General features: G+C 41.1%; 1 protein-coding gene across 6 annotated transcripts in view; it reads right to left on the bottom strand.

Moving 5' to 3' along the window:
- The window catches only part of TNS1 (tensin 1), a 431204-nt gene that overhangs the window by 313268 nt on the left and 95797 nt on the right, over window positions 1-22139 (bottom strand). For all 6 annotated transcript variants that reach the window (XM_042473744.1, XM_042473728.1, XM_042473736.1 and 3 more), the window contains exon 2: window positions 20141-20255. In XM_042473744.1, the coding sequence (XP_042329678.1) occupies window positions 20141-20255 (115 nt within the window). The remainder of the gene's footprint in view (window positions 1-20140; window positions 20256-22139) is intronic.

Genomic DNA, 22139 nt, shown 5'->3' on the forward strand with positions numbered 1-22139 from the left:
CAGGCCTTTAAGATACAGAGCCCTCCATCTGCCTTGGTCCAGGCCTCAGAGGGAGAGAAGAATGCTGGACCTGATCCCCTTCCCCTCAACCATTCCCTTCTCCTTTTGTGTCGTGTCTTCTTAGATTGTAAGCATGAAGGCAGGGAACCATCTAATTAAATGATTTTATGTACAGTGCTGTGTAAATTTACAGCGCTATATAAATAAAGCTTAATAATAATAATAATAATAACACAGTAATCTCCTCATAATATGATGTCTTTTAAATAATGAATATTTAATTTATAGTTGCTGTTGTGATTTCTCTATTCTTGTTGTATTGTCATAATACAAACAATTATAATATGTGCATGTGTTCATGTTTTTTGCATTGATTGGCACCTCAGAAATCCTAATGTTTGAAGGTCTTCAAACTACAGGAAAAGAGATTCCACCTCAACATTAGGAAGACTTTCCTGACAGTAAGAGTAGCTCGACAGTGGAACTCATTTCCTCAAAGAGTGGTGGAGCCTCATTGTTTGCATGTCATTACACAGAGGCTGGATGGCCATCTGTCTGGGGAGCTTTGATTCTGTGTTCCTGCATGACAGGAAGTTGGACGGGATGGTCCTTGTGGTGTCTTCCAATTCTATGAAGATTCTAGGTGAGGAATAAATTTCAGATAGATTTATATTCCTCACCTTCCACCACTAGGATTCCTGAGGTACCAATCAATGCAAAAAACATTAACACCTGCGCATATTATAATACTTGCATATGTATACATGCAATAAATACTTGCATATGTATATTTGTTTTTGCTTGTATGTTTGATTGTAATTGTTTCAGTTCTAAAGCAGATGACCTTGAAGGTTCTTTCCAGCTGTATAGTTCAGTGGAATCTGGCAGTGACATATTAATGATTTGAATGCAGCTCTGTGTGAGGAGATTGTCATGTTATGAGACAGACAGAACCATGGCACTATCTCCAGTTTGTACAGCCAGTGGCACTTACTTTGTTTGTTTATTTATAGAACATCTTTTCCTTAATCCTAGGACTCTAGGCAGCTCACAAAATTTAAAACAAATATAGATAAGAAAACATAAAAAATCAATTGTTAAAATATAGCTCAAAGTAATATTTTATATAAATATTGTTTTATATGTTAAAATATATATTGAAAAGTAAAAATACACAGTACAGCATATTATTCAAAGCTCTTTCCCTGTAAACAATAACACAACATATAACATCAGTTAAAAGAGTATATAAAGCCAATACAAATTAAAACCCATCAATAAATACTTTAAAAAACCATAATTTAAAAATAAACTATAGGCCTATCAGAAAGGTCTGGTCTTTACTGATGATTTAAATACAGACAGTGTCTTCAGCTGACAAATTTCTTCTGGCAGCTTGTAGGGCAGCTGGAAAAAACTCCTCTGGGTAACAGTCTGCCTAGTTTTGGCTGACTAAAGTAGATGTCTCCCAGTCCCAGATGACCTGAATGTATGGAGAAGATTGTAGGGGGAAACAATCTATGTAACTTCAACCCAAACCATGTAAGACTTTATAGGTAACAATCAATACTTTGGACTTTGCCCAGGGGATATTATGGGGGATAGCATGGATAGGGCCACTTTAGCCTCTCTAGGAAAGGGTTTCCAAAGCCTTAGAGCTGTCACTAAGAAGGTCCTCCCCTGTGTTCCCACCAGATGTACAAACAAAGGTAGCAGGATAGAGAAAAGGGCTCTATCTGAAGCTCCCTAAACCATGACAGCCTCAAATGAGAAAACAGTGCTAAGGTAGGTGCTAAAAATGTCACAGCATGGGGACTGCTCCTCATGACAAACACTTCATATGACCATGAGCATCTGGCAGTCTTTTCCCTATTGATGGAAACTCTGATTTGGGGTTGGGGAAAGAGACTCTGGCGGGATACAAACCGCCATATAGTACGTATTCTATACGTACTAGGGTTAGGAAGGGGCGGTGCTTCCGCACCCCCCTAACCCTAGTATGTATAGAATACGTACAAGATGGCGGCGCCCCTTCCACATGGGCGCCGCCATCTTTACGTACTGGACGCATAGCATCCAGACGTGTCGCGGCGCCTATGACGTCGCGAATGCGCCAGTGGCGCCTCGCAACGTCATAGAGGCACCGCAAAAAGAAGCTCCGAAATGGAGCTTCTTTTTTGCTCTGCGCGAGAGCCGTGCGGTTTGGCTGCTGCGGCTCCCGCGCGGAGCAAATGGCGCCGGCAGGAGACCGCCGCAAAGCAGAGGTCTGTATCCCGCCTCTGTTTAGCAGCTGAAAGGAGCACTGCTAAACAGTATCAAAGATGGTCCTGTTTCTGCTCCAGTATTACAGCTTGTATCTTTCTCCCAATGCAATTTACCCAAGAGCTGCTCAAATGGATACATACTGAAATGTTCAGAGAACCCAAATAGCTGGAGAACTGCCAAGAGGTTATCCAAATTCCCAGACGTACCAGAATCCTTAAAGCTAGAGGAGAAAACTTGCAAAGAGAAGCAGCCTTGTTCGTCTCTTGAATGCCATTTTTATACTCATTTAATTTTATTGTTCTCCTATCGCATTTTTTAGTTTGCAAAAAGCTTTACCATTCTTATCTGAAAATGGACAATAATGGCCCCCTGGGAGAAGAGGAAAGCACTCTGGAATTACAAGCATTTGAGAACTTCTCCAGAAACACTTGCATTTGTTAATATTTTACTCAGATTAAGCTCTTATTTCTGAGTCCAGTCACTTGCAGTGCACCTAATGACCAAGATATGTTTGCAAATAAAACCAACTGCTATTAGCTTTCCAACCTAACAGGAAGCAGCAAATGTTGTACAGGGGGTGGGGGGTGGGCGCAACAAGACAAGATGCATGAGGAAGGTAGTGCGACTTAGCCAGCAAAATGAAGAGCTTTGGGTTTTAGAATTATTGGGTTCAAATCCTGTTTTTTTCCTGAGAGTCACTAAAGGCTGATTCCTGCATGCATGTTCCTAATTTGATGATGGCAGCATCAAGCAATGACTTGCATCTCTCAGCGAATCATCAAGCAATCTCATATTATCTCAGACACTCACTCCTTGAAAACAATGAAGCCTCTCTACACGTTTGCCCCCTAGTATGGCATTCCACACTGTGCATTCATATAGCAGCAGCCGAGGTGGGGCAAAATTCTTTTGGTTGGCCCTCTCCCTGTTGCTTTTCTGCCAGCAGGCAAATGCCTTTATATTTAGGCAGGTGTTTGGGTTTTTACCTCTTGAAGCAGGCAGCACTTTCAGCCTGTACCTTTTTTATTAAGCTTTAAATGCATTTTAACTTTTATTTTTAAATAGAATTGTTGTTTAATTTTTAAAAACTTTTCTATTAATAGTTCTTTTTTGCTGTACTTTGTTTTAACTTGTAAACTGCTTGGGATCCTATGTTGGGAGAAAGGTGAATATGAAACAAATAATTATAAAAAAACAAGTTGTCCTATTTGTAAAATTCAGAATTTGGAAAAGGGGCTTCCCCAGCCCTACCCTTGAGACTATGGCTCCCAAAATCCCTCAGCAAACATGACCAAGACTCTAGCAATTGTAGTCCAAAAATTATAATCCAAAAGTGTGAGATTTTGTAAATTGTAATCCAAAAAGTAAAATTTCTATGCTCTGGTAAAATCCAGATTTAAGGGATTTTCTGCACAAGGCAAACAACATAAATGTTGGGCTGTACTTGACTATTTTTAAAAGGCAGGGGAGAGAAAATATATCTGAAAAATTAATTTTTACAATTTCACTCAACACAGGATAAACATAAAAATGTAACGAGAGCCCTGCTGGAACAAACCAGCCATCCACTCCTTCCAGCATCCTGTTCCCACAGTAGTCAATGAGATGCTTCTGGAAAGCCTTCTCTTCTTGTCCATCTTCTCCACAAGCATATTGAGATGGTCACTACCAGCAGAAAATGTTTAGTAGAAACAGGAGTAATTACTCAGAATCCTCTAGTCAGGTGAAGAAAAGGAAAACTGGCATTTATTGTCTCCAAATTTACCTTGGGATAGGGAAGGAGACAGACAAAGGAATTTATCAGACAAGGGAAATTGGAAGTATAATCCAATGGCAATCCGAACGCAATCATGGAGTTTAATGTTATTGCGTGAGAGGTGATCACACACAATTTCAGGCAATGGCAAGCAAAAAATTGCCCAAAAATAGGGCAATGGGAAGTCAGTTCAAACGCAATTCAAATTCACATAAATTCGCTGAACTGGCGAATTCACGTGAATGCTTTCTGCTTCCACTTTCTTTTCATTCGAAATTAAGAGAAATTCCTCCCGTGTGATAAACTCCAAAATGAGTTGAGCTATACCTGATCAAAGTTGGGTCTCATGTGTGGGATAAATTAGCAACCATGATTCAGGCTCAAGCCCTATGGCTGTTTGATATCCAGAAAAAGGGAACAAGGAGACTAATTTCTTAGGGCCCCTTCACTCTACCCAATTATAGTACCATGAATTCAGTTCAACAGCAGTAGCTGCATCCTATCTAATCCTGACATCTGTAGTTTGGTCAGAAGCACCAGAGGAGCTCCCTGGCTGAGAATTCGAAAGATCCCTCCCTGAACTGCAGATCCCAGGATTCCATAGGATGTTGCCATGGCAGGTAAAGTAGAACCATAGTGCTATAATTGTGTGGTATACTTGCAGAAAGGAGAAGTGACTTCTACAGGCAAGAAAGAAGCAAGTCTTAAGTACTGATTGAGTGATCTAAAAAAGGGCAAAGGAGAGGGAGAACTGCAGGGACAATCTAGCTCCCCATCACTCCTTCTCCCACTGATCAGTTTATACAAGCATTGGTGCAACTTCGCTTCCAAAAGTAGGGAAAGTTGGAAAGAAGGTAATACTCCCTTCCCTCCACCCTAGTCTGTTGCCTATAGGTTTAGCACAAAATGCTCTCCCTTTGCCAAGGTCCAAAAATTACCACGGTCAGTCCAGTCACCTTCTGTGCCTAGAGAGAGGTGCCACCTTATCCTTTACCTCAAACAGCAATATGACTTAACACACAACATCTTGTCCCCCCCCCCACCACCTTTGTTTCCATCTTCCCTCACACACACAATGTGCGTTCACTGCACATGTTTTTCCCAAGCTTAGACTTCCCCATTAATAGCCACTGGTAGATTTATCCCCATGAATTCATCAAAGGTCTTTTCAGAGCCATAAGCCAGTAGTCATCACTACACTTGATGAACTCAATCAATTATACATTGCAAGGTGAAGGGTGAGCCCCAGCTGAAGCACTTGCCATGTTCCTTTCTGTGGCCTTCCCCACATTCCCACCCAACCCACCATTTCAGGGAAGGTGAACAGAACTCAAAGGACAGCCACACCAAGTATCGAGTCTAAAAGGCAAGGGGAAGGAAAAATCATCTGTCTGGTGCAAAGGAGCGGAGGTTGCTGGGGTGAGATTGAGGTGTTCCTTTTACAATTTGCAGATATGTACCAGGCTGCCAGGAGCAGCAGTGGGAGGAAGAAAGGCAAGGAATTATTGTTTATTGAGGCCACTAGGGAAATTTCCTGATCACAATAACTGTTGGGCACAATGTTTACATGACCCTCCCTTGAAGCAGTTTCTTTTAAAAAAAACCTAGACCCATCAGGAATAATGTAACTGTACTAGAAGATAATCTGGTCCATCATGAAGTCTGAATCACAGTCAGATCCAAAACATATGACTGTATAATATCAAAAAATTGGAATTACTTTCCCAGTTTTACAGTCCTTTAACCATCACATTGCAGTGCCTACTGAAGCAAGTATCACCAGGCCAATACCTTGCCTAATGAACAAAATCCTTGCTTGCTTATTAACCTGGTCAGCTTGCTAACTTGAAGCCAGTGTTCCCTGTTATGTCTAACATGGGGGATTCTAGTATAAAAATAAATCAAAATAAGTAGGAAGGATGGGAGGGTCAAATAACAGCATACAGCCAGATTCAAGAAGCCTGACTTGTAAAATCTAGGAATGAACATACAAGCCAGACTGATGTGGCACAACATGCTCAAAACCTCTAAGCAATCAAGTGAATTGTAAAATTCTGAAGCAAATTACAGTACTAGTCCAAAGGGATTTGGCTGGCATTGTCACAAAGGAAGAAGAAAACACTCTTTTTGCATTATGGATTAAGGGAATAGAAGTAAACTGTTGCTGCTCCTAGAAAGTTATGAGAAATTAGAGCAGATCACTTTCCCAACTGGAAACCTACTTTTGGAGGTTTCTCTTAAGCTTTCTGGTCCTTGCTGGGTAAAATGGGGGCACTCTTCTACTTTCCCCTCTTTCTCTCCCAACTTCTCATCTCTCCAGTCAATATTCTGTCTTTCCTGCTCTTCTGGAACTGCCCACTTAATTAGGTTTGCCACATCTCAGGGCCTAGCCTTGAGACTCCAGGTTTTACAAGGCATCTCCAGTTGGGAGACCAGGGTGCAAATTCTCCAGTTTTAGTGGGAATCAGCTCCAGGCAATAGGAAAGTGCTGCATGCAAATCTCCAGTTCACCTTGGAGAGCATCAGCTTGCCACAGTTTGCAAATCTTAATTTTTTTTTAGTGCTACAATTTGCAAGGATTCTTCAGTGGGACTATGCGTTGACTTAGCTTCCTCTTTCCCTCCTAGTCATTGTGGGTACACAAGGGTTCACCCTCCATTCTACTCTGCAGCCACCTTCTGGCTAGAAGCAAGTAGGCTACTTTTAATGTTTCATATACCATCTCCCTAAATAGATGAGAAGAAATAAGTCCTTCATTTCACCTTGATCTGGCTACAGATTCTTTAGCTAAGATTTCTGTCTTAACTTCCAAACAGAAAAATATAATCTGTGTATGTGTTTGAATGAAAAATCATGACAAGCTGTGGTTCGTACTAATGCACAATGCTAAACGAACAGGGGCCATTCCTAGGTCTGAGGTATGGGAATAATCCTGAACCAGCACCCCTAAATTTAATGATCCCCTAGAAGGCTTCCTAGGACTCATGCTTAGAAACAAGGGGACTCCAGGGGAGCCCACTAATCAACTCCCAATATTTCTAATCAACCCACTGAAATTTTGGGTTGCATGAGAGCAAGCCTTCCTAGGGTTCTCAACATAGCTTCCCCCAAATAGTTTAGCCTGCTCCAAACTGGACAACTCCTATCAGTTCTACCAGAATAGACAATGGTCAGGGACGGTGGAAGCCATCATTCAAAACATCTGGAGGACATCAGGGTGGAGCTATACACACAAAGAGAGTAAGAATATACCATTTTAGCTGGGCCTTCTTGGGTACAGACTGGGGTGAAATCAGACACCCTTTGGCACATTTACTCAAAACATTAAAGGGACTTCTTTTGAGCTTCCCATTTAGATGTGAGCTCATGTTTCTGCTCTCCTCAGTAACTACAGTAGGATTAGGATATGCAAGCACCAAGCAGCAGAGAACCATTAGCTTGCAGAGAACCCTTAATCAGTCTAGATTTCCAGGCAGAGATTGGTGGGTTTAATCAGCCTTCAGGCATTCTCTGCCTCTGTGGTTGTTTCCTGCCTAAGGGAACATAGGAAACGGGCATTGTTGAAGTCTCAATAAGCATTTCCTTCTTGTCTGAGACATCGGAAACAGAGCTGTGCACCTGACCAGGTCTGATAAAAAGAACTTGGCTGAACATACGAACACAACTTGCTTGCCCAATGACTTTCACCTGATCTGTATCAGCTGTGTCAGACTGACAGTGTGCCGGGGTCTGCAGTGGGCCATCCCATCCCTTCCGGCACACATGTACCATTCAAGTCACGTGCATGATGGGAAGGTAATGACCTTCCTTGCCTGCCATAACCTTCTGCTCAACTTCCCTAATCCATGTTATTTACACACAAGAATCCTTCCCCTCCCATATCCAGTCCTTCCACCAGTGACATGCATCCAGTTCATACTGGGGGTAAAATAAAATGAAAAGCAAATGAAAGAGAAAGAGAGCTATATTTAACTAAATCTACACATCAGGTAGTTCAAACAAATGCCTCTCAATTTTTTCATTTTCTTTCATGTTAGACTTTGGTACTTTTTGATGGGGTACTAAACAGAGAGATGCTATTTTCTGCACCCTTTACAGATAGGCAAATTCCCACAACCACTGTGTCTGCAAATAAGGGTGCATCTGCACTGTAGAAATAATACAGTTTGATACCACTTTAAGTGCTGTAGTGACATTCAGTGGGATCCTGGGGTTTTTACTTTTACAAGGTCTTTAGCCTTCTCTGCTAATTATCTGTAGGATGCTACCATTGCAGTTAAAGTGGTGTGAAAACTGCATTACTTCTTTAGTGTAGATAAACTCCAAGTCTGCTTTGGAGTCTGCTTGTGAACATTTTCTGTTCATCTCACTTCCACAAGATGTTAAGATGGCCACAAATTCAAGGTGGCTTTAGAAGGGAATTCAGTGGCTATTAGTCAAATAGGTACATAGTATACTGTCTCTAGGATCAGAAGCAACATGCCTCTGAATAGAAGCTACAGAAGAATAAGAGTGTGAGGAGGTTACTGTGCTCATGTCCTGCTAGAGCTTTCTGAAGCAACTGTTTCACCACTGTGGGAAACTGGATGCTAGCACTTTGGTCTGATTCAGCAGAGTTCCTTGTAGCCTCAGATTCTTAAATGTGTCAGTACTGAGCCAGTTATGCAATCAATCGCACTTGAACCACAAGCTATGATTCTGTATGCTTAATATCAGTCCCCTTTAGAAAAAATCAGGAGTCTTGGGGTAATGATAAGCTGTTACATATAGTCAGTGTAGCGTAGTGGTTTGACCATCAGAATACAACTCTGGACATCAGTGTTCAATTCACCACTCAGCCATGGAAACCCACTGAGGGACCTTGGGTGAGTCACATACTCTCAGCCCCAGAAAACCCTGTGACAGATTTGCCTTAGGGTTGCCATAAGTCAGAAATGACTTGAAGATACACAACAACAACAAATATTCTGAATATTAAGAAGTCTGTTTTGAATCCAAATCTTAAATAAACCGTGGACTCATCTCCTCAGGCCAAAGGTTCATGTGCCTTGGCTAGGGGCCAGTTTTTGTTTTGTTTTGTTTTAAATCTGTTTAATACTTTAGTACATGAGCTATGTGAAGGTGGGCTACAAAATGAAGACAGGTACCAAAGAAGAGGTGTATTTTCTTTCAAAAGAGAAGTGAAAGGAAGTGTTTGCTTTCAAACAGGTAACATCCTTCTCTAAATGATTCATCCCAAATGACTCACAGTAAAACTAGATATTATCCGCTAACCCTGACCTTATGGAATGAAGCCCTGGATTACAGGTAGAAACCCCTTTGACTTATTAGGTGAAATGATTCCTTTTGTTTCACTCATCAGATTGAGAAGTTTGTTGGGCATTATTCAAATGTGCAGCTGGACCTATTTTGTGAAACAGGTAAAATGTGCAATAGAAAATAGGTTTGGGAGGCAATTTGCAATATGGGATTTAACCAGGAATAAGGATCTTCTTTAAAGAAACAGATCAGGGGGAAAAAAGATTAAAAAAAAGAAAATTAAAATGACTATTACCTTTCATTCTTTGGGAGAAACAGCATGGCTTAGTGGTTTGAGCATTGGACTACAACTCTGGAGACCAGTGTCTGAATCTCTGATTGGCCATGAAACCCACTGGGTGACCTTGGGAAATCACGTTGCCTAAGAGGAAGGCAATGGCAAACCTCTGAACAAATCTTGCCTAGAAAACCCCATGATAGGTTCACCTTAAGGTCACCATAAGTCAGAAACAACTTGATGGCACACAACAACAACAACAACAACAACAACAACAACAAACCTTATATTAATAATATCACTGTTGCAGGGCACACTGACAGTTAGAAAGATTCACTTTTCATCGCCAGATTTTGAAATGACTGATCGTTACACAAATGTTGCTGATTCTATTTCAGTCATTAGACACAGTGCCAATGTATTATCTTTTATCAATGGCTAACTGAGGCCATCTCTATCACTTTCTTTGATGCAGTGTATGCTTATGCAACATAATGCATGGGGTCAGGTGGATTGGAACTGAAACTTTACCTTCTTCTGCCTCAGGAAATAATACCAGAATAAACCTGGGTTTCCTAGGATCAGAGACAAATAGTGTGCCTCCATCACATGACAAATACTGCTGCTTTGAACATAAGAAGCCTGTCTAGTCCATCTTTCTGTTCACACAATAGTCCATAAGATGCTGCTGGGAAGCCCACAAGCAGGACATGTGAGAGATTACATTCTGTTGTTCCCATTCTCCAGCAACGGTCACCAAAAAACCAACATATACTCATGGCCATTGGTAGCTTTATCCAAAAGGAATTTAATCCCCTTTTAGAGATTTCCCATTTGGTGACCATCACTACATCTCATGATAGTCCATATGTTTATCTGTTTGTTGCATAAAATGACACGTACAATAAGCTTCCTAAGAGAGTGATGGACTCTTCTTCATGTGAGTTTATAAGAGCTCTAAGATTTTCTGGAGAAGCTTTGTCTCTGTCCCACCACATTCTCAAGCTTATTTGGTGGGACCAAGGAAGAGGGCCTTCTCAATGGCTCCTCCCAGACTTTGGAAATCCCATTCTAGAGAGGCCAAGATGGTCCCATCCTTGCTTTCCTTCTGTCAGCACTCAGCAAGTTACAATATGCTTATGCCATCAGGCTTTTAGAAACTGACTGGTGTAGGTTTTTAATGTTGTGCAGTGCTGTTTTTAAGGTTTATGTATGGTATTTTAAGGTTTGTGTACAGTATGTTCTAGCATTACAAGGGAAATGGAACTTTCTCCAAACCGTGTACAACCTTATGTTCTGTTATAGGATATTTTCTATCCCTAGTCATGAGTCTTCAAGTGAAGTTTGGCTTATGGTGACCCTATCGTAGGATTTTCTTGAAAGAATTTATTCAGAGGAGGTTTGCCTTCCTTTTAGACTGATAAAATGTTACTTGTCCAAGGTCACTCAGTTTCAATGGCTGCACAGGGATCTGAACTCTGGTTTCCTGGAATCCTAGTCCAACACTCAAACCCCTACACCATGCTCACTAAAACATAGCACATCTATCCCTTGCTTGACTTTTTATAAGCTACAAAAACTCAAATGTTCTAAGGTTTCCTCATATGACAGTTGTACCAATACCTAACTGTGATGGCTAGACTTGTCTGCACCTAATTGTGTGTTTTGAGCTCTGTGTGTTTCCTTAACATGTAGCAAATATAAAGGAGGCTCAACAGAATACATTTGGCAAGGGTGAGGGAGAGAGAAAACAGTGTATCTGATTCAGGCTAAAAGTAAAACGGGAGAGTCAGCAGTTTCCAAAGGTACCAAAAGGAAGGTAAAGCTAGAAAGGGGAACCGTGTTCACTCTATTAGTATTTCAAAAGGGGCAGCAACATCCTAAGCAAATATAATTAAAGTATGCTCTGGAGGTGATGTTTATCTTGAAGGGCTGCTACTAAATGAGGCAGGCATATATATGGTTGTGGAAAAACAGTAGGTTTATTCACATCTTAGTTCTTTCCCCCAAAATGCTGCCAAATCTTTAACATTCAGTACTTTGATTTTAAATCTCATTCAGGAATGAGTGTATATTGTGAGACACATTCAGCATCTTTGGGCCAATGACCTGCTGACACTTCCATGGTAGAAATGGTATGTATCCTGTATGTATACTACACGTGAGAAACACAAATGTGTCTGGCTGAGAACCTTGCTTGGAAGATATATGGTAAAGTTCTGCTATGCAACACCTCTCTTCTTCTACCACTGCAATCTACCTTTTAGCCCCTGCCCCAAGTATCAATATACTGGCTGGTAGAGAGTGGTGTAATGGCAAAGGAGTGTCCTACAGCTGGACACATAGCAGTAAGGCATCCTTTAGAAGTCCAAGGGTCCTCCAGAGGGCCATATAGAGGGCCACAAGTTGCCTATCCCTACCGTATAGGTTGTTTGTACCTCAAAAACAAGACCTATCTTTCTGTTTTCTGGTCCTTCCAGATCTCACTGCATAGATCTGTGAGCCCTCTTCCCCATGTGACAGTAAAAATGAGGAAGAAGTATGAACATGAATCAGCTTCCTCTTTTGCTCTATTTCTGTCAGAACTTGGAATCCCCCAGAATCCCTCCACAGGAGTTGTAGCCCCAAAAGCAACTGCTCTCTCTCTCTCTCTCCTGATATGTTAAGTAGCTCTGAGAAGCATATCCCTGCTTAGAGATCATCTAACCAACAGTGATTTGGCATGGAGAAAGATATCTTATTAAACATAAGATAATCACAGGGAGCTTAAATGGGGATGGGGAGGACTGCAACTTAACAGCTTCCTCCCCCCCCCCTACAGAGGGGGCTTCTGCAGAATTCAGACGATATCCATTCAACCACTGGGCATGCTGACAGGTGAAATCACTATCACCCCAAGAGTGTCTTAATATCAAATCACTAATTTAAATACACTCCATGTGGCCAGAGTTACATTTAGGAAGCACTCCTCCTACACATCAGTCTGTGTCCATATTTGCATGTAACTACTACACACATGTTGGCTGGTGACAGGAATAGACATCTTCTGAACATTTCAGTAGTTGCACGGAGCCCCTGCAGAAGGAAATGCTACAGTTTAGGAATGTTACTTTTTCCTGGGCTATAAACTCCCAAAAATCAGTAGCCTGACTGGGCAGTGGACCATGCTGGCTAGGATATCCTAGAGGTTGTACTACAAGAAAGCAACATTTCTAGGCTCTGGTAAATAGTCTAGTAAATGATGTCATTGTGACAATGCCATAAAGGCATACCTCAGTTAACCAAGCCTTTGACAAAGAAACTTCCTTTTACAAAGTCTTTTTTCACCTCATCAGTTTCCCATTTTCTTCTTGTCAACTGTCTGGCTGCATGTTTTTCAGCAGCATTGGCATTGGGAGGATGGTGGAAAAGAGCTGGTGAAACACAGACTTTCAGTATCAGGACTTGGCAGCATGTCTGCAGTAAAAATGTAATAAAGCTGAAGCTGGGAAAGAATGGATTTCTGCCTAGCCAGTCCTTCGGTAGCTGCATGTAGCTATCTAGAGGAGGCAAGGTAATCAGAAACTACCTCCAGAATCCCCTAATGAGGGCTCATGAGCAGCAGAATAGAAGAGAAAAGGGAAAGCAGATGAACTCGCCCCATCAGCTACCCTCAGGATGTTAAAGAAGCACAGATCAAGAACTTTGGCCACAAAACAGAAATTATTTTAAGAGTCTGGTGAAAGAAAGAAAATATCCCTAGATACATTTTGGAAGAATGTTGGTCTCTCTCTCTAGTCATTAAACAAAGTAACATCACTCTTACTTTATACATTATTTTGGAAATGTAACTTATATCCTTGTTAGCAACCCCCCCCCAAAAACAAAAAAAACAAAAAACAAAATGGCATGTAGACAGATGGCATGTAGATAGCAAGAAGAGAGATCTTTTAGCACCTTTGAGACTAATTGAGTTGTTGAGAAAATTTAAAGCATATATCTTGTTTTAAAGCAGAATCACAACTGCAGAAGTGTGGTCCTTCTTTAAAAACAAAGCATGCACTTTCTATGCATCTTTTTTGAAAGAAAACAAGATATATGCTTTAAATTCTCTCAGCAACATATTCTCAAATGAAAATGTGAGTGCTTTGCAGGAGGAGGGGGTTGCCTCTACTGCCACACCACCAAAATACAGTAGTATAAGAACAAATTTAACAACACAGTGGCAGTAGTGATCACCTCTGAGGATCAAGGGAAACAATGCAGACCCCTCCTAAATTGCCCATTCCTCCTTCAAACCTTTATATTTAGTAGCAAATATGTCGGATTATGGGCAAACACTGCAGAAGAAACTATAGTAACTTCCGTTGCAATGCTTCCATGGACTCACAGGGATAGTTTCCACTTCACTTCAGAATGGCTTTATAGGATTATTTCCACACCCAACATTATATCATATGTCCATAATGACTCAAACGGCAACACATCACACAAATCATTTTCCTCAATAGCATCTAGATCAGACTTCAAATACACTTCATGAAGCGATGAGGGTATTCGCTCTACCTGTGCATGATTTATGCACATTTTGATAGCTGCCATCAGAGGTACAGGCAGTTTTATTGTTGCCAGCATCCCACAAACATCTCAAGGGAAATGATGTTTACATTTTGATCCTGTCAGGGGTCATCTCTTGAATTTTCTCTGTACTTCAGCTCCTAGATTCTGGTTTCATGGCTGAAACATACTGACCAGTGGTCTTGTTTTTGATGGTCTAGCCTATTAAGCCAAGCCAATGCCAAAAGATAAATGAAGTGCTGGAACATCCAAAGCAACTTTTTCCCAACCAGCTACCTGACATAATGTGCTGGGCTACAAAGCCCACTTTCCACAGATAGGGGGCAGCTGGTCTAGGCAGATGTAATGTAGTGTGCTTGATGTATGTGTGCATGTGCCTTCAAGCACCCTGTCAACCTATGGCAACCCCATGGTTTTCACAGGGTTTTCTTAGACAAGGAATATTCAGAGGTGCTTTTGCCCATTTCTTCCTCTGAAATACAGCATATACAGAGTGTATCATTTAGCTCTGGGGCCATTTCACTGGATTATGCCAAAATGAATAAATGAAAAAATGAATGAATAGTACCACCTAGCGGTAAACTTCTGAAAGAAGTACAATTCAAAGACCTAGCCATGTCAGTCTAGAAAATCAGTTTGCAAAGGGATCTTGTATCACCTTTGAAACTAACTGAAAGAAACAAAGTAGGCTCAAGTCTACAAATGTTCATGCTACCAGGTTCTTTCTTTCAGTGAGTCTCAAAGGTGCTACAAGATCCCTTTGCATATTGAGAAAGAAGTGGTCTGCTCATGCATGTACATTTGTTTCTATATTTTAAATATACCTATGCCATTTTGTTGTCACATATTGATTCAAGGAAATTAAAAACCATGAAGAGAAACATTACAATAGTTCTATAACAAAAGCCCTCTTTGAGACAGAATTTCCTTGCTAGCTTAGACTGGCAAATGAGTTGACCCTATTTTTTTCATCTTGACCTCTGCAGCAATTCTGTTTACAGTCCTCCCTCCATACTCGCAGTTTGGAACTCATGTGCAAGGGATGAAGGGAAGGGGAAATAATGGGACATGTGCCCAAGGCACACATGCTCCCGCAGCCCCACACCTATATTCAAGCCAATGGGGCTTGAATATATGTGAAACTCTGGTTTCATGAGGGGGTTCAGAATGGATCCCCCATGAAAAAAGAGGGGTGACTGTACTTACCTAAATTAGTATTCTGTTTATTATTTATTTATTTATTTGTTTGTTTACGAGTCAGAACTAGTGGAACTTTTTATATTATATTATGAATGGAAAACAGGCTCCTTATTCTTGGATCCTCCTGCCTCTCCAAAAATAACCACATACTCTCTTTTTATTTATTTATTTTTCTCTTTTCAAAACAAGGCTGGGGAACCTGTGACCCTCCAGGTATTTTCAGACTCCAGTGTCCATCAGTCTTATTCAACCAATGATGAAGGATGAATGGAGTTTAAATTTATCACCATCTGGAAAGCCAGCCATAGTTTTCCCCAGCCTTTTATACTAGCTATCACCACATCCTGCAAAATCAATGCAATTTGACACTACTTTAACTGCTAATACAAGGTGTTGGTGATGACCTTTAAAGCCCTTCATGGCCTGGGTCCAACCTATTTGCAGGATCACCTCCTTCCATATAATCCACCCTGCACATATAGGTCCTCTGGAAAAAACTTACTGCAGCCAAAAAAGGATCTGGTTGGCTCCGGTTACCCAGAGGGCCTTCTCGTCTGCCACTCCCAAATTATGGAATGGCCTGTTGGAAGAGATCCAAAACATTACCAACCTTGACAGCTTTAAATAGGCTGTCAAAACGGATCTCTTCCATCAGGCCTTCCCTGACCACCATATCGAATATACCACAGGATGCCCATCCCTCTAATGTTGACTGTTTTAATAATTTAATTGATTTTAATGCTGTTATGTGAACTATAATGTTGTTGTTTGGGAGGGAGGGATAATGAGTTTTATTTTGTATTGTTGAATTATATTGTTGTATTGTTCTTGTAAGTCACCTTGATCCTATGGGATATGTGGGATAAAAATAAAAGATTATTATTACTATTTCATTTCCACTTCTCATTGGTCCTATAATGACTACAATGTCCTCTTGATCTTTGTCCATCCTGGGTTCAGGGAGGAGATGCAATAAAAACATCACTTTAACTTATAATAAATGCATGCCTTTGGGAGGGGATATTTCCATCGATATTGAAACAAGCGGTAGTGAAACTGCTTTTGAAAAAAACCCTCCCTAGATCCCCTGTTGAGAAATAACTATAGATCACTTGGGCAAAATGATCAAGAGGTCATTCACATTCCAATTCCAAGCTGTCTTGGATGAAACCAATTATCTGGATCCATTTCAAACTGGGTTCAGGGTGGGATACGGAGTTGAGACTGCCATGGTCGCCTTAGTTGATGATCTCCATCTGGGAATTGACAGGGGAAGTGTGACCCTGTTGGGGCTCTTGGACATCTCAGCAGCCTTCAATACCATTGACCATGGTATCCTTCTGGAACGCCTGAGGGGGCTAGGTATCGGGGGCACTGCACTTCAGTGGTTCACTTCCTACCTCTCGGGCAGATCTGGTGAGGCTGGGGGATAGTTGCTCCTCTAAGAGAGAGCTGACATCTGGCTTCCCTCGGGGCACCATTCTTTCCCCCTTGCTATTTAACATTTACATGAAGCTGCTGGGCGAGATCATCCAGAGACATGGAACATGGTGATCTATCTCTCTATGTCTCCAACTGATACATTGACTAAGAATGGCATCTCTCCTCTGGATGCCTGCCTAGAGTCAGTAATGGGCTGGGTGAGGGAAAACAACCTCAAGCTGAATCCAGAAAAAACGGAGGTACTTGTGATAGGTACCCAAGGTCCAGGGATGGAGATTTGTCAATCTGTCCTGGATGGGGTCACACTTCCCCTAAAGGATGAAGTTCACAGTTTAGGAGTACTCCTGGACTCATCTCTGCAGTTATCATCTCATGTGGATGCGATGACTAGGAGTGCTTGGTACCAGCTTCGGCTGATATGCCAACTACGTCCTTACCTGGACTAAAAGGACCTTGAAACAGTGTGGTACATGCTCTGGTAATCTTTCATTTAGGTTTCTGTAATGCGCTCTACATGGGGCTACCTTTGTACCAAGTTCAGAAGCTTCAATTAGTCCAAAATGCAGCAGCCAGATTGGTCACTGGGACATCCAGGTCAGACCATATAACACCTGTACTAAAATCTCTACACTGGCTGCCAATTAGCTTCCGGGCACAATACAAAGTGTTGGTTATTACCTTTAAAGCCCTACATGGCTTGGGCCCAAGTTACTTGAGGGAACGCCTCTCCCTACATAATCCGCCCCGCACTCTCAGAACATCTGGGAAGAATTTACTAGATTATTCAAAGGTCAGATTAACAGCTACTTCCCATAGAGCATATACAGCCATGACCCCCATGCTATGGAACAACCTGCTGGAAGAGATCCATCTTACCACCTCCTTAGATGCCTTCAAGAAGGCATTAAAGACGGATCTCTTCCGGGGAGCATACCCACCTGACCTTCTGTAAAGAATTGAAGAAAATCCCACTCCTGGTTGTAAAAGAATATTGAAATTATGTTTTATTGTTTTATTTTTGTGATGTAATTTTTAGATAATTCACTGCTTTTATAATATGCATCTTGGATATCATTATAGCATGATCTTATGGTTGTAATCCCGTTTCAATCCATCGGGAGAGGCAGGAAAATACAAATAAAATTTTTATTATTATTATTATTATTATTACAAAATGAGTATTTTACATTTACTTATTTGTATACTATCTTTTCTCCAGTTGTTGTTGATAACCTGCTTTAGGTGAAGGAGATAGGTCTCCCCCAATCATTTCATCCTTACACAAACCTTGTGAGGTAAACAAGGCTAAAAGAGAGTGAAAGATCTGAGGTCATTTAATAATGCACCCAGTGATGGTTCACAGTGGGAACATGAACCTGTATCTCTTATGTCCCAATGTAACATTCTTATAATTTCATCAAAGTGGCTCTCAGTCACAGTCAATCAGCATGTCACACATAGGTCACCTCTGGCATCTAGCCAATAAAGAATGTAGATGTAACATAAGAACAGTTTTTAAACTTCTGCTCTGTTGCATGGCCAGAAGCTAGAGTCAAAACAAGATGTGGAAGCCACCTGTTTCTGCAGCATATTTCCTGCAGGGAGTAAACGGCCATGATATGAACACCTGGGATGGAAAGAATATTTGAAAATGTGCAAAACATGGTCAAAAAATATGTATTTCAACTGTTGAGAAACCCTGATGAGAGGAATCCTGGACTGATGAGAATCTTCACAGTTTATGTCTTATTCTGCACAAAATTTGCATGTGGTTGTTGTGTGCAAAAACAAGCAGTTTCTGCATAGAAAATACTATTGTCTGTGTGGAATATACGTAGTATTTCACCACAGAAATATTAAGTCCTCCACAGAAAATGCTGTTTGCTGCACAGAAAATGCTATAATATGTAATTAAGTCTGCATAAAATGCACACATGATTGATTTGCATAGAAAACATCATTTTCTGTGCAGAAAACAACACTTTTATACAGGAAACATTGTTTAATATTTCATTGAAGAAATAATAATTCCTGAATAGAAAATGCTGTTTTCAGCACAAAACAACCAGTGTGAATTTTGTGCAGAATATGGCCCAAAATACAAATAGCCTTTGTAAACATTGTAGTTTTCAAAGACTTTCTCACAGTGAAAGGAAAACTGCTGAAATTACTCATTGCCACCTTTGAGACCAAACTTAGTAAAGAAACTAGGGCCGCATTCCCATTTACAAATAAATCGCTTTGCGAACTGAATCGATGGATTGGTTTGGCAGCGGAGCATGGTTCACACTACATTTGCCCTGATTGCATTTTCTTGCTGCAAAATAAAATAAAATAACCCACTTGTGGTTCACATTCATGAATGAATCAATTCAAAATGGACCCAGCTGGTCAAGGGGCAAATTTAAATCGATTCCAATCCGCATTTGATTTACACTTGCATGGAATCGATTTATCCAAAAAGACATGGGAAAAACCAACATCAAAAAGACACAGGTTAAATGGGTCTAGCACATGGCCCCCCTCTCCAAATCTCTTCAGCGATTTGGTTCAAGTGCGAACCAGGGTCATTTAAACCAAATGGATTTGCAAACCGGTTTAAAAAGTAGTGGGAATGAGGAATCACCCCACCCCAACCAGGAGCTGCAGCCATCTGTTTTGTCCTCTATTCCTATCCACTGCCCTGCTCTATGCTCCATGCTCCAAAAGGAACAGCAGGGAAGAGGGAGGGAAAGACGGGCAAGGCAGAAAGCAATCTGCCAGGCATCTGGAAAAGGCAGCCACTTCCAGGTCTGGCAGTGCTCCTGGCAAGGTGAGAAGGGGAGGAGATGGGGGCAGGGGAGGCCATGGACTCCTTTCCTTCGCCTTCGTTTCCCGCCTGGCCAGCAGACCTGCCAGAAATGGAAAGGGCTGCAGGGCAGCACAAGCAGCACACCAGTCCACCACAGCAGAGGCACCCTGGCTGACTGAAGGGGATGGCTGAGATCTGTGCCAAGTAGCCTGGGGTGATAGCATTAAACCAACCCTAGTGACACCACTGCTCACAGTGGGAAGAAAACAGCAGAAATTACTCACTGCCACCTTCAAGAAGAAATTTAGTGAAGAATTACATCCCTAATGAACAGTTATTTGCAAACACCCACTGATGTTCTGCACCAATTTCCCCCCTTCATTCTAAAATGAAGATTTTGCTTTTCCTTGTTTCCACCTGGTAATGCGTCTCCATTTGGCAGAGGATGAGCTAAGCCGACCATAGCAATGTGAATCTTGTCTAGTATGGCTATATAGTTTTCTCTGCAGCTGAATCAGTTCCCTATCCACACCTATAAACCAGTTCTTTTTGACACCCTGAACTTTATTCTCCCAAGCCCACCAACACTCACCTCGACAAGTACTTCCCTCCCGGGTAATAGCCTGACGACATATTCCACATGGCTTCACTTTCTTGAAGCTCTTCACTTTGAAGGTGTGGGTTGTGGATGCTTCAAGGTCCTCAGGCTGTCAGAAGGAAAGGAAAGATATACAATGTTGTCAGTTATAGTACAAAGGATCTTTCTGTCTAAATCAAATAATAGATTGAAATTATTTTGCAATTACTCTGTATACATCATTTATGAACAAATCAGGTAGAAGGTAGATCAGGATCAACTGATGATCTCTTGGCAACTTCCAATAGATAAAACACTCCCAGTTGTTTCATAATACAGTGGATCCTTCCCATCCACATGCAGTCAGCTCTAGGCCCTCTCACAGATGGGAAAAAACACAAATGGCCACACCCCATATTATTCAATGAGAGGGGACATGCATGTGTCCGAGTTAGTGCATCCATGTCAATGTGTCCACACTGGCATTGAATTATATGTGGCATAGTGATCCACAAGCAGTCAAATCGCTAGCCTGCCAATGCTACAGGGCCACTGCAATGACAGGAGAAACCATTTTTCCCTCTTCAATGAGACTGCTGAGATGAATATACAGGCAGTTAATAAAGCTTCTAAAAAAGAAGCTCCTTTTTATAACATCTTTTTTTGTGCATGCCCATCCCCTCTTTTTCTCCTTGTCCATTGTCTAGATGTAGGGGTTTTATCAGCATCAGGATCTGGAGAATAATGAGGGGGGGAACGCAGACTGTTTCAGTTTTATGTCTGCAGATAGCAATACAATAAAGTTTGAGCTGGAAAGGGGTAGAATTCTGTTCTAGCTGATTGTACTGTAACTATATGTACTTGCCTTTAAAAGGCAAGTAAACAGCAGCAGCCTTCAGAATCTCTTGATATGCATGCATGAACAGAAAAATAAAAGAAAATGATAACAGATAAGCCTCCTTCACATCCTCAACAAGTTCAAAAAGCACATATCTATATATCATATCAAAATCCATTTTGGCCACCAAAAATGGAAATAGTGGAAACTGGTGAGAAAAAGAATAATCTCTGGATGCATTTTGGAAGTAGCCTTCAAATAGTCTCTAGAAAATATTTAAAATGTTTTGTTATTTATCCAAAGCTTACATTTCACACATGCATACTGTTATTTTTGAATAATACGTTTACTGAAGAGCAGGCCGAGCTGCTCCTGTGTGTGTGGGGGGGGGGGGGGGGGAAGGGAATACAGCCCTATTCTTTCCATGTTATTTCTGCTTCTGGTACCAAATTGTCTGTTAAAGTAGTAATGCCCAGGAACATTTCTAAATTGTTAACTGAGGTATCCCTAAGCATGTACTCAGAGGGACCTTATTCCTCAGACTTACATCCACCTTCCCAAATATGAATTACAGGTCTGGGAACAAAATGAGAAGGGAGATACAAGGACACTTCAGATATGGCATTTTGTACCAAAAACACATTGCCCACATACAAATAAACATGCATAAACATCAGATGGGATCATGTGTATAATTGTGGGTTTTGCCTGTCAGGCCCATCTATTTACCACGCCCCAGCTAGTATGTATTTTGCCCTCTGCAGTACTGTCTGAAAATGATACTGTGTGCACTTAAATGTAAACAAACAGAACAGCCTAATGTATGTCATCAGCCTCATGAATCTGTGCTTTTTAACATCTGTCAGCTGTTGTTCAGCATTATTGCATAGTTTTATTATTACATATAATATATTTTTTTCATTACCATCATCACCTATAGAAGCCATCAGGTCATCTTCCTCTTTGAAATATATTGCTTTGGTTACTCTAAAAGTGAGGTGATTAATGAATACCATTCATTAACCAATAAATGAAACGGGATCCAACAAAGAGCTGACATTAAGCCCATTTTTAAAGTGCTATAAAATTGTTCCATCAACACTGTAGAGACAGACTTGGCTCCAGCTAGCTATGATGCAGGCAGCCTAAATATAATAGTCGGCACTATTTGCGTGT

This window comes from Sceloporus undulatus, chromosome 1, assembly GCF_019175285.1.
Source record: "Sceloporus undulatus isolate JIND9_A2432 ecotype Alabama chromosome 1, SceUnd_v1.1, whole genome shotgun sequence".
In the NCBI taxonomy this organism is placed as follows: domain Eukaryota; kingdom Metazoa; phylum Chordata; class Lepidosauria; order Squamata; family Phrynosomatidae; genus Sceloporus; species Sceloporus undulatus.